This window comes from Erinaceus europaeus, chromosome 4 (genome assembly GCF_950295315.1).
Source record: "Erinaceus europaeus chromosome 4, mEriEur2.1, whole genome shotgun sequence".
NCBI classification, from domain to species: domain Eukaryota; kingdom Metazoa; phylum Chordata; class Mammalia; order Eulipotyphla; family Erinaceidae; genus Erinaceus; species Erinaceus europaeus.
In genome coordinates, this window is record NC_080165.1 from 15662580 (window position 1) to 15676151 (window position 13572).

General features: G+C 48.1%; 1 protein-coding gene across 4 annotated transcripts in view; it reads right to left on the reverse strand.

Annotated features, from left to right (window-relative positions):
- Window positions 1-323: 323 nt before the first annotated feature.
- The window catches only part of CERK (ceramide kinase), a 62649-nt gene continuing 49400 nt past the window's right edge, over window positions 324-13572 (reverse strand). For 3 of the 4 annotated variants that reach the window (XM_060188799.1, XM_060188798.1, XM_060188796.1), the window contains 4 exons: window positions 13165-13241; window positions 10630-10835; window positions 7350-7558; window positions 324-2692 (listed from right to left, as the gene is read on the reverse strand). In XM_060188799.1, coding sequence (XP_060044782.1) covers window positions 2638-2692; window positions 7350-7558; window positions 10630-10835; window positions 13165-13241 — 547 coding nt within the window. In that variant the 3' untranslated portion in view covers window positions 324-2637. The remainder of the gene's footprint in view (window positions 2693-7349; window positions 7559-10629; window positions 10836-13164; window positions 13242-13572) is intronic. The other variant, XM_060188797.1, reaches the window with a different exon arrangement.

Sequence of the window (13572 nt, forward strand, 5' to 3'; positions counted from 1 at the left end):
CACCTGCGGGGGGCTGGGCGGTGGCGGGGGAGAGCACCCTTCACGACAGGTCTGCAGGTGTCTGTCTCACTCCCTATCTCTCCCTCCCCCTCTCAATTTCTTTTTGTCCGATCAATTAAAATAGAAAGGAAAAACAGTGTGTGTGTGTGTGTGTGGGGGGGAGGGGGAATGGTTGCCAGGAGTGGTGAATTTGTAGTGTTGGCACCGAGCCCCAGCAGCAACCCTGGTGGTAATTAAATATCTGTTTACATTTCCCTCAAAATATTCTGCTTTGAAGTGACAGCCATTCATGAAAGGGGGTAAAATAAAAGTCCAGTCAAATGTTGCCTGAAGTAACTTTATTTTAGTCTTTTCAAACATCACAGATCTAATCTTGAAACCAGCAAGATTAGGACAGAAATGAAGTCACCTTCTCCACCCGGACTTCCCAGTTAAGCAAGATGATGGCAGTGAGGAACTAAACGGAACCAGCCCATGGAGCAGAGGCCCAGCACCCAGTCAGCAGAACAAGCTGGGTGCGGCGCATGGCTGCCCCCTAGTGGCCTTACACCAACAAACCACAAAGGTAATTAAAACAAACCAACCCTTCCAAAAAAAATTTTTTTTCCAAGATTTTTTAAAATTTTAAGCCCCAAAGTAAAGTGCTCTAGTTGCTCCCTCCACCATCTGCAAGGGAGAGCAGGCCCTCATGTAGGAATGTCTGCTGGGTACTTGCGTGCTGGGTGGGCACAGGGTCCCGCAGTCCTCTTGAGGTAAGTATGCCCGTCCCCGCAGCCCTGGCTGGGCTCTTGCTGAACACACAGTGCTGTCTGGGGGCCTGGCTTTCTGAAGCTGGTGGTGGACTGCAAGGCAGACCTAGTCATCTAACGGAAACATTCACCAGGGATGGGGAGGACTGAAGCCTGTTTCTGAGGAACCTCACGCAGTATGCTACTACCCCAGGGTCCTGCTAGTGGAGCCACTCTGGGTTCCTCTCTCTCCCCTGAAGTCTGAGGGTGTCACCACCATTCCCTCACACAGCTGCCAGCATCACCTTTTTGGTCTCTTCCCAACCAGGTGGTCCACATTAGAAACTTGGCAGCCAGCGTGCTTACTGTCTACCCAGACTCCTCTAGCCACCAGTCGTTGAACTGTGTGCCTCGTACAATGACCGAAATCACATGTTTGATTAAGAACTACTGTTCGAGCTGCCCTGTGTCTGACCGAACAATGAAATAAGAAATTTCATGGGTCCGCCGTCAAAATAGAAATCGCTGCAAATGAACTCTAAAAATAGAGGAGGATCTGTTAAATGCTACGGTGACTCATGGGTCCTACACAGAGTAAAATCCACTCTGAACACGTGACATTATACAGTCTGTTCTTGTAACAGTCAAGCTTCCTTCTCTTTGCAAATCAAAATCTAAGCTGCATCTATTTCTTGACATGAAGCTCTCCTAGACCATCTTGTCACACCTGCCCGTGGGACAAAGAAAACCTAGGCAGGAGTCACTGAGGACTCCAGGGGTGGGAGGAATGTCTGCAGGGAGGTTCTGGGTGTGCAGCCCCAGTACTGAAACACACCAAATGCAAACAGTGAAGACATCACATATACGGTTCTGGTTCAAAAGGACAAAACTCAAATAAATATATAAAAAGAAGTGTGATGAAAAGAACACATCTGGACCATGAGTATAGACTCAGGGCCTGCACCAAAGTGATCCCCTGGCCCTCCTCTCCCCTAAGTTACCCCGAGATTCACAAAGCAGGCTTTATCAAGGGTATGCCAGTCTCTCCCTGTCCCTCCTGAAGCCCAGTGATGCTACCCACTTGGCATTGGCTTTAGAAAGCATCTATACTATGAAATTCTAGCATTCGAGAGCATCAACTCTTGCTAATGCTTTGTATGCTACTCACTGCCAGCGCTCGAGCTCCGGATGTCTTTATGAATTGTCTTAGAGCTTCTATGATGAAAGCAAGAATTCAGATTTGGATGGCAAACAATTATTATCTGGGTGTCTTCTCACTCACTAAAATGGTCTAACTCTGCAGTATCACTTGAAGCAGGAGAGGCTGCATGGTGGTTGCAGGTACAAGGAGGGCCAAGCAGTAATGCCCTGGTCACAAATGACGATGAGGTTGGGCAAGTGAAGGCAGAGAGGATGAGTTACCTTCCAAAACTCAGTCACAAAACAACCACAGGACTAAGTCGCCTTGCAAAGTGGATCAGAGTGACCCGGCAGGTACTGGGACCTGGATGGGAAAGTCCTCACTGTGTTCCTAAAATTATTGCCATGAGAGCCGATAAACAGCTGTTTTAGAATCTATGCTGTGGGGGGTTGTTAAAACCTAAGAAGGCAGCACCCCCCAAATCTCAAGTGCCATTTGCTGAGAATAAGTCCTGTGACCTGAAACCTTAAGATTCCACCTGGATCTGGAAATGCCAGATATGTTCACAGAATTGCTGACAAACAGGTTTTCGTTTTGTTTCTTTCTCTAAAACCTAGTTCTAACTATCAAAAATAAAGTTCTAAATGGAAATGTCTATGTCAACATGATTGGTCTGTAGTCACGTCTGGGAGAAGGCTCACGGGTCCCAGGCACAGCAGGGAGGCGGGAAGGCGGGAAGGCGGTGGTGGCGGCAGCGTCTCAGCTGTGTTACTCAGTCTCTTCAATTCCGCGAGCAAAGAGTTGGACCAGCTGGCAGTGGACCCTGCAGGGACAGAGAGACCCGCTGAGATCCAGTGGGTGTCCTCACACTCCCGCTCGTTCAGGGCAAAAGTGAGGCCCCATCACAGCACATTGGCTGCCTTTGAGTCTGGCCTCAGGTTGGGGCCACAGAGTGATGGCTGGCTTCACAGGAGGGGCGGGGGGGGGGGGGTGGCCAGCGGGGAGACTGGGGCATTAGTAGGCCTGGCTGGACTTCTGAGCCCTCACTTGCTGGCTAGTAGGCCACTGCACAGGAATCCACTCGCCCCATGGCTTCCTCATCACATTAAGCATCCAGAGCCATGGGAGGTGCAGCAAAGCTTACCCGGCCCCCTTCAAGGGGCTCCAGGACCTAACCCGGAGGACTCAGTCATCCCAGGTCCCCAGGCTCCCGCTACAGTGCCTTGTTCCCAGTTTATCTGTGACGCCCTGGCCTCCTTAAAGGAAGTTTGGTAGGGAACTGGGCGGTGGTGCACCAAGTTAAGCACACATAGTACAAAGCGGCAAGGACCCACGCAGGGATCTGGGTTCGAGCCCCCAGATCCTCACCTGTGTGGGGGGGGTCGCTTCACAAGCGGTCAAGCGTCTGCAGGTGTCTGTCTTTCTCTCCCTCTCCTCTCTCAGTTTCTCTCTGTCCTACCCAACAACAACAGCAATAACAGTAATAACAACAGCAACAACAATAGTGGGGAAAAAAAGGCCACCAGGAGCAGTGGATTCATAGGGCAGGCACCAAGTCTGAGCAATAACCCTGAAGGCAAATAAATAAATAATAATAATAGAAGAGGTCTGGCAATCAAACCCAGTAATAAAGTGGCCTGCTATGCAAAGGCTGGTCCTATGTAACTAGTTTTCAAAGTCCTTTAAGAAGTCCTACTTCTTAAAAAAGTCCTACTTCTTAAAAGCATAAGTATTAAAATATATTCCCAGGATGTAGTCCGGGAGGTGGCACAGTGGATAAAACATTGGATTCTCAACTATGAGGTCCTGAGTTCAATCCACGCAAGCACGTGTAGCAGAGTGATGTCTGGTTCTTTCTCTCCCTTATCTTTCTCATAAATAAATAAATAAATAAATAAACAAACCTCCCAGGAGCAGTCTGGGAGGGGGTGCAGTGACAAGAGAGTTGGAAGTAATAGATTATCCCCAGCATTGCACATGCCAAAGTGATGCCTTGTTTCTCTCTCTTCCCCAACTCTCTTGTGTTAATAAATAAGTTGTGGCCAGGCAGTGGAGCACCTGGTTAATCACACACATTACAGTGCACAAGGACCCAGGTTCGAGCCCCTGGTCCCCACCTGCAGGGGGGAAGCTTCATGAGTGGTGAAGCAGGGCTGCAGGTGTCTCTGCCTCTCTCCTTCTCTATCTCCCTCTCCCTTCTCAATTTCTCTCTCCCTCTTCCCTCTCAATTTCTGTCTGTAGCCAATAATAAAGAAAATATGTAATACATAAATAAGTAAGTCTTAAAAAATAACTCAAGGTCTGGCAAGATATCTCACCTGGAGAGACCTGGTCCCCACTTGCAGGGGAAGAGCTTCACGAGTTGTGACACAGGGCTGCAGGTGTCTGTCTGGCTCTCACCCTCCCTATCTCCCTCTTCTCTCTAAAATTCTCTCTGTCCTGTCAAACAAAAAGAAAGTTAAAAAGCAAAATAAATTAAAAATAGATAAATAACTTTTAACTGTTTAATATATTTATTCCCTTTTGTTGTCCTTGTTGTTTTATTGTTATAGTTATTATCGATGTTGTTGTTGGATAAGACAGAGAGAAATGGAGAGAAGAGGGGAAGACAGAGAGGGGGGCGAGAAAGATAGACACCTGCAGACCTGCTTCACCGCCTGTGAAGCGACTCCCCTGCAGGTGGGGAGCCGGGGGCTCAAACCAGGATCCCTACCCCGGTCCTTGCGTTTTGCGCCACCTGCACTTAACCCACTGTGCTACCGCCTGACTCCCCTAAATAACTCTTTTAAAAATAATAGCTCAAGGTCTGGCAAGACAGCTCACATATACACTTCAAGCTTTTATCATGAACACAACCCAGGATGGAGCCCAGCCCTTACTGCACTGTAGGAAGATTTGGTGTCTTTCTAACTGAAAAAGTTGACCCAGAAGTGACTTCCCAATGACGACAAAAAATAAATAAATAGGGGGCTAGGCAGTGGCATACCCAGTTAAGTACACATATCAACCATGAGCAAGGGCCCGGGTTCAAGCACCTCTCCAACCCCCCTTGCAGAGGGGTTGCTTCACGAGTGGTGAAGCAGGTCTATAGTTATGCATCTTTCTTTTTTCCCTCTCCTCTCACTCAGTTCCTCTCTGTCCTGTCAAATAAAATAAAATAAAATAAAATAAAATAAAATAAAATAAAATAAAATAAAATAGGGAGAGGACAAAATGGCTGCTGGGAGCAGTGGATTCACAGTGCACTGGCACTGAGCCCCAGCAATAATCCGGGTGGTAAATACATACATACATACCTACATTAATAAATAAATATTCGACTTCCTGGGGCCTAGAAGATGGTTTGGCAGATAGGACACGTGTGGTGTCCAGAGTTTGGTTCCTGGCAGCATATGGCAGAAACAAGGGGACCCCACAAATGATGGGCAGTGCTTTGGGGGTCCCTCTTTTTCAGCCTACATGCTCCCCCTCTTCCTCTCTCTCTCCCTCTCCCTCTCCCTCTCCCTCTCTCTCTCTCACACACACACACACACACAAATACAGAATGAAAACTGAGCCAGGGGCTGGCAAGATAGCTCACATGGGTAGTGAGCCTGCTTTGTCATTGTACTGGAAGGAAACTGAGGTGTTGTGGAGTGTCTTTCTAACTCTCTCCCTCTGTCTTTTTCTAGCTTGGAAAAGCCCCCAGCTGTGACAAAACCAGTAACAAACAAAAGCCAATAACAACAACCTGGGCCAGGAGGGCAGCCCGGTGGTATCACCCGTGCATGAGACCCTGGGTTCATTCCCCAGCACCTCCAATAAAAGGAAAACCAGTAGCACCTCCTTCACTTGAGAAGAGAGACTGCAGAGTCTGGTCCTTGGCCCTGCATGGCCATGAATGACTCCCAGGGCCACATTGCCCATCCTGGCTGACAGGACAGGGACACAGAATGGCCTTGGGGAGGCTTGTGAGGCTGCCTCTCTCTGGTGGCCATTTGGATGCTGTGGTACAGGGTTCAGAACTGTCCTCGGACCAGCAGCTGGGGGCCAAAGGTATTTGAGGGGGAATCCAGACAGCCCTGTGCGTGCTCCCCAGAAGACTGTCCCTGGGAACATGGAGGGTCCGTGCTCTCTACTCTCTCTCTCTCTCTTTCACACACACACACACACACACACACACACACACACACACACACACACACACACTGGGCATGCTGGCCCGTGGGCTGGCTCCTGGTTGTCAGTGGGCTTCCCTGAAGCAAACCAAGCTGTCAAGGACATCTGCCAATGGCGCAGAGTCATTTTCAAACTTCACCCTTCTCCCCTGTCCTCACAGCAGCCTTAATGCCCACATCTCATTCGACAGTATCCCCCAAACAACTTTACCCTTCTCCCCTGTCCTCACAGCAGCCTTAATGCCCACATCTCATTCGACAGTATCCCCCAAACAACTTTACCCTTCTCCCCTGTCCTCAGAGCAGCCTTAATGCCCACATCTCATTCAACAGTATCCCCCAAACAACTTTACCCTTCTCCCCTGTCCTCACAGCAGCTTTAATGCCCACATCTCATTCAACAGTATCCCCCAAAACAACTTCTTTTTAGTCTCCTCATGGAGAAAAGCACTTTCCCTAGACTCTATTTCACCCGGTCATATATATAATGGGTATTATCATATTACAGATTTCTAATACCACAGACAAGATACAAAGGTGTTAGGCTGTCACTAACATTCCCCCAGGAGGCCACTCTGAGGGGGACCAAACCAAGCCAGGACCCCACTGGGTAGCTGCAGGGGACATGAGCTTCTGGACAGAACTTAAACTCTGGTGGAGACAGAGACTCTTGTGGACTCAGTGAGGCCAGGGCTTAGAAAATGCCCACACGGGCAGGGGTAGATAACATAGTGGTTATACAAAGAGACTCATGCCTGAGGCTCCATGGTCCCAAGTACAATCTCTCACACACCACCATAAGCCAGAACTGAACAGTGCTCTACTAAAAAAAAAAAAAAAAGTAAAAAGTTTAAAAAAGAAACTGCCCACAGGTATGCTGGGAAATAATGCACTTGGACAGCATGTTGCTTTGCCATATGACATACGGGCAGCCCGGATTCAAGCCTGACTCCACCACATTAGAGGAAGTTCTGATGCTGTGGTCTGTCTCTCTGTCTCTGTCTCTCTCTCTCCTTCTATCTAAAAAACAAAGGAGCAGCAGCAGCTACCTAAGAGGAGGACTTATTCCTCCTATTGGTCAGGAGGAGAGCACGCCAGGGCAGAGAGGGGCCAGGATTGGAGTGCAGGTGTGAAAGAAAAGGAGGAGCAGACTTCTAAATCCTGTGTGAATGGCCACATATCAGCATTTCCTGAAATGAAGATCATCTCTTCTAGAGAAACGGCTGTTGGAAAGCACCTTTAGCTTTGCACTGGTGCCTTTTTCCAGTTCAAACTGTAAGGGAGGCACAGAGCTGATGGATGGGCTGCCTGCTGCTCGCTCACCTGACTTCCAGAGCAGCACTGTTCAGAACCTCCCCGTCACAGTTCCAGGAGCTGTGGGTGACAGGGCAGCAGCATGGGGGGTGGTCACTGCAGATCTGCCCAAAGCGCTTCTTGCCCCTCTCCTGCAAGTCGCTGTCTTCCTCCTCCAGAGGCTTCGATGTGAACTGGAATCTCTTCACTCGGTAAACTTCAACAAAAGTGAAGTCAAACTACAGGGGGAAGAGGGAGAGATAGAGGAAGGAAAAGAGGCTATTTCTTTAAAGTCATGGTGGGGGAGGGACAGCCCTTCTGCCTGGGGGGGAAGGGGGTTCTCCTCACTTCAAGGGCTATGACCTTCAGGACACAACACAACCCCCTGCAGTGCCTCCCAGCTGCCCCCCTTCAGCTCCTAAGGACAACATGGAGGAGGAGGGGACATCCCAGCCCTGGGTAAACCACTCTTGAGGCTTTTGGAAAGCCAGCCAAATAGCTCCCATGGACACTGTGCTGCTTTACCATGTGACACACAGGTTCAAGCCCGGCCCCCAATACTTTGAAGGAAGCTTTGGTGCTATGGTCTTTTTCACTCTCTCTCTCTCAAAACAAAAATTTAAAAAAGACAAAGAGAAAATTTTTGGAAATTTTGGCTCATCTATGGTGAACACTTCTTAAAAAGCTGCAGTAGTTCTCTTATTTTTTTTTTTAACAAGCATTATTTGCTTGTGGTGGTGTTTGGTCTTCATGCATTCAAGAGGTCACTGCTTTCAGGCTGACTTTAAAAAAATTTATTATTATTATTATTTGCCTTCAGAGTTATTGCTGAGGCTCGGTGCCTGCACTATGAATCCACTACTCCTGGAGACTATTTTTTCCCTTTTGTAGCCCTTGTTGTTTATCATCGTTGTTGTTACTGTTATTGCTGTTGCTGTTGCTGGATAGAACAGAGAGAAATGGAGAGAGGAGGGGAAGACAGAGGGGGGAAAAAGACACCTGCAGACGTGCTTCACTGCTTGTGAAGCGACATCCCTGCAGGTGGGGAGCTGGAGGCTTAAACCAGGATCCTTAAGCCCGTCATTGGGCTTTGCACCATGTGCGCTTAACCCACTGTGCTACTGCCCGGCCCCAAATTTATCTTTTTTTTTTTTTTCAGAGAGAGGAACTGATACCAAAACACTGCTCTCCCATCAGGGTAGCATACCCCAGCACTGTGCTGAACAAGCACTTACTTGTGCTTGGATTTTATCTTAAATATGATTTAAGGGGGGCTGGGTGGTAGCACAGTGTTAAGCGCACATGGCTCAAACCCCAAGGACCAGCGTAAGGATCCCAGTTCGAGCCCCCCAACTCCCCACCTGCAGGGGGAGGGTCGCTTCACAAGTGCTGAAGCAGGTGTGCAGGTGTCTGTCTGTCCTCTTCTCTGTCTTCCCCTCCTCTCTCCATTTCTCTCTGTCCTATCCAACAACAGCTATAACAACAATAACAACCACAACAAGGGCGACAAAAATGGGAAAAATACCCTCCAGGAGCAGTGGATTCATAGTGCTGGCACCAAGCCCCAGTGATATGCCTGAAGACCAGTATATATATGATTTAGGAAGAAACAAAGCCCTCCAAATTGGATACTCTCCAAGACTGACTAACACTCCAGTCTCTGGATATTACCAGCCTTGAGTCTTTTTCCCTCTGTGGCTTGTTGCAAGTTGCCACAGGCTTCAGGAAGACTGCTAGAGGCAGGTTCTGGATCCTAGAGATTTCATCATCAGCGGTTTCAAGGGCAACATGACCCTTTTCAATTTAATTTAATTTAATTTTTATTGTCATCAGAGTTATCACTGGGGCTTGGTTCCTGTATGATGAATCCACCGCTTCTGGTGGCCATTTCTTTTTCCACTTTTTTTTTTCTTTTATTTGACAGGACGCAGGAAAATTGAGAGGAGGAAGGAGAGGAAGAGAAACACCTGCAGCGCTGCTCCACCCATTGTGAAGCCTGTAGGTGGCGACCAGGGGCTTGAACCCAAGTCCTCGTGCATGGTAATGTATTGGGGGAAGAGGGACCAGCACTTGTTTCCCCAACATTTAAAAAGTTCGTCACACATTATCTCAACAAGGAATTGAGAACATGATTGTCAGGAATTTTAAATTTTATTCAGGAAAATTGAGAACATTTACGTTAAGGGAGTGGGGGGGGGCTCCGAGCTCTCTTACTCACATGTTCATGGGACGCTCACCTAGGGCCGAGAGCCCGGTGGAGAGTGTGAGGACACCCACGTAGGTAGAGAGAGAAAGAAAGAAGGGGAGAGAAGCCCCTGAGAGCTCCTATTCACAAGGGGGACTTCAGACAGAAAGAGAAAAAAGAGCAGAGCTTGTACTCAAGTGGTGACCAAGCAGACAGAGCCATGCCCACAGGTCTCCCTCTTAACACCTAAGCCCCGCCTCCACCTTTCCAAGCCACACCTGTCATCACCACCCCCATTTCCTGGGTGTTCCCCTCCAGGTACCTCCTGTCCCTCAACAGTAACATGTGCGCTCAGTCAGGTGCGCCACTGCCTGGCCCTGCAACATGAAATTTCTTGTGTCATTTTGTTGTTTTAAAAAGGCAATCGACTAAGAGGTGGATATTTATAAACACGTGCATGCTTCCTAGTTTTAGGGCTCTAAGATTTTACACCATTTAATGAGGTCGAAGAACAAGAAGTCTTTTTAAAATAGATTTGAACATTTTTTAAATATTTATTTATTCCCTTTGGTTGCCCTTGTTTTATTGTTTTAGTTATTATTGTTGTTGTTGATGTCGTCATTGTTGGATAGGACAGAGCGAAATGGAGAGAGGAGGGGAAGACAGAGAGGGGGAGAGAAAGATAGACACCTGCAGACCTGCTTCACTGCTTGTGAAGTGACTTCCCTGCAGGTGGGAAGCTGGGGGCTCAAACCAGGATCTTTACTCTGGTCCTTGTGCTTTGTGCCACCTGCGCTTAACCTGCTGCACCACCTACTCTTAACCCACTGCACTACCGCCCGACTCCCAAGAACAAGAAGTTTTTTGTTTGTTTTTTACCAAAATGCTGCTCAGCTCTGGCTTATGGTGGTGCCAAGGACTGAACCTGGGACCTGCCTCAGGCAAGAAAGTCTATTGTGCTACATACAGTTGGCGCTATCCCCCTGGTCAAGAAACAAACCAACAAAAAGAAAAATCTTTCCTTCTTTCCCCTTCTGTTAAATAGTGGGTGGTTGCCCAAACAAAAGAGATTGCTTTCTGGTTCACAGCACGTGCGAAAGGCACCCCGCTTACCTGGCCCCTTACCTGGTCGTGCTGGTTGGTGTGCCTGACAAGAAAGCGCAGGAAGTTGAGCCGGGAGCATTTACGGATGAGGATGAGGTCAGAAGACCCGTCTCCCAAGTGGGCAGCTGGGGACAGTCCCCTGGGGCTCCGGGGACAAGCACAGGACATGTTGGTGGCATTGATAGCCAGGAACTTCCCACAGATCACCTTCCACTCCTCCACTTCTTCTGAGGTAGAGAGAACCACAGGGATATTGTAATAAGCAGGGAGCCAAGGTGTGTGTGTTGGGGGGGGGGGGAGTCCTGAGATGAGAGAAAGATCTTCCCTGAATGACCCTCTGCTGTGGATACTCAGGGGTGTCATTCTGAGGCGACCTTTCGTACAAATTCTGCACCAGTCCACAACCCCTACGGGACCTCAGGAGGGTCACCTTGAAATCAAGCATCCATAGGCAAAAGAGTGAGAGAAACTGCGGTAGATGGTCTCTCACTTCTGCGTTCCAGTATCCCAAGTGGCGGGCTCTGATTACAGCCAACCTGCTCTCACCTTCACTGTCAGCACCTTGACAGATGCTGTTTGTAACCAATAAGCTTGTGCCTCGTTCACCCAGCTTGAAAACAGGTAAAATCTGGGTGCTGAAGTACAAGGGTGTGTAGGTCTGGTGGGAATCGACCTATTACCCTTCACAGAAAATAAACGTTAACTCCCTGCCCTCCATGCAGCCTCGGTCTTGTTGTTTGATCACTTTTGAGCTGCAACACTGGACAGTAATGTTGCGGGGTTTTTCCTAACCACCTCCTGAAGGCAGAGCTGAGCCACTGATCCTCCTCACACGGGGACTGTGGTCTGTGGTTTAGATGAGGTTGGTCACCAAATCTGACCCACCATCAGTTTTCATACAGCCTGTAAGCAAACCATTATTTTCATATTTAAAAAATGGCTGAATAAAAAAGATCTTGTGACATTTGGAAATCATACTGTCCATAAACAGGGTTTTGGAAACATAGTGTGAGGTCTGGGCAGTGGCACACCCAGTTAAGTGTACATATCACCAAACTCAAAGACCCAGGTTCAAGCCCCCAAACCCCCACCTTCAGGAGGGGATGCTTCATGAGAATTGAAGTAGGTCTGCAGGTGTCTTTCTCTCCTCTCGATCTCCCAGTCCTCTCTCAATTTCTCTGTCCTATCTAATCATACATATATAATGGCCACTGGGAGAGGTGGATTCCTAGTGTAGCCCCGAGCCCAGCAATAGCCCTGGTTGCAATGAAAGCGAGTAAGAAAAGAAAGTGTGTCCTTTCCTTTCTGTGCTCTGTGGTTGCTGTCACAGAGCTGAGTGGTCATAACAGAGAGTGAATGCCAGGCAGGTTCAAAGATTTTGCTATAATCCAGACACTGACTGATTCCCCTTTTAGAAGAGTCAACAAAGAGGGGGCTCTGGCTGGTGCCACAAGGGCAATTCAGATGAAGAAGGCACACAACAGCCTTCCCACAAAACCTACTTTTGTCTTTTGGAACCCTAAGACAGCAGGGACCTCACATCTCCACTACAGAGCCTATATTTCCCCCAGTCCTGGAACCTTAGGATAGGGCCCACTTTCCCGCATGCCTCTCCCAATCCATATTAAATAACATTGCATCTGCCGATTGCAACCCAATCAACGCAACAATTGCCACCTCAACATGCTTCAGCTCAGACTGTGTCCAGAGACTTCACGTGTGGAATGACAACCCTTCAGCTTCTTTATTCGGGTGAGACCTTTCCTTTCATAGTATTCTCTAATTCCATCCCAAGTGGTTCACTTTCTAACAAAGTTCCAAAACCTAGATATAGACCAGGTTCTGTGTGAGAGAGCATATGTTCACATGTATCCATAAACTAGTGCAAAATATATACCTGAAAGCAGAAGTACACTAGAGTTTGCAGTGAGTATCCCCCTAACATTTCCTCTCCACTATTCCATCCTTTGGGTCCACGATTGCTCAACAATTTGTTTGGCTTTGTATGTTAACTCTCTTTTCAGCCACCAGGTTCCAGATGCCATCAGGATGCCGGTCAGGCTTCCCTGGACTGAAGACCCCACCAATGTGTCCTGGAGCTCCGCTTCCCCAGAGACCCACCCTTCTAGGGAAAGAGAGAGGCAGACTGGGAATATGGATCGACCAGTCAACGTCCATGTTCAGCGGGGGAAGCAATTACAGAAGCCAGACCTTCCACCTTCTACAACCCACAACGACCTGGGGTCCATGCTCCCAGAGGGATAGAGAATGGGAAAGCTATCAGGGGAGGGGATGGGATATGGAGATTGGGTGGTGGGAATTGTGTGGAGTTGTACCCCTCCTACCCTATGGTTTTGTTAATTTATCCTTTCTTAAATAAAAAATAAATTTAAAAAAAAAGAAAATAATACAAAGAAATTGAAAGCTAAAAAAAAAAAATCTGACAAATGGCAACCAACTGTTGCCTCTTGAAGTCAGAAGATGCAGAGGAAGGGAAAGGTGGACTTGAGGTGCTATCTAAGAGGTAAAGAAACCTGAGATTACGCCAGGACTCACCAGCATTCTCCAGGCCATATAAAGACTTCTTCTGTTCTTCCTCCAGCTGTTGTTTGCTTTGCCTGCAAACAAAGCATCTGAAAGACAAGGTCACCACCTTCTCTTCAATATGCATATGCTTGAAGGCACTGGAAACAGCATACCGGTTATGCAAAAGACTTTCTTTTTTTTAATATTTATTTTATTTATTTATTCCCTTTTGTTGCCCTTGTTGTTTTATTGTTGGATAGGACAGAGAGAAATGGAGAGAGGAAGGGAAGATGGAGGAGAGAAAGATAGACACCTGCAGACCTGCTTCACCGCCTGTGAAGCGACTCCCCTGCAGGTGGGGAGCCGGGGTTTGAACCGGGATCCTTATGCCGGTCCTTGTGCTTTGCGCCACCTGCGCTTAACCCACTGCGCTACAGC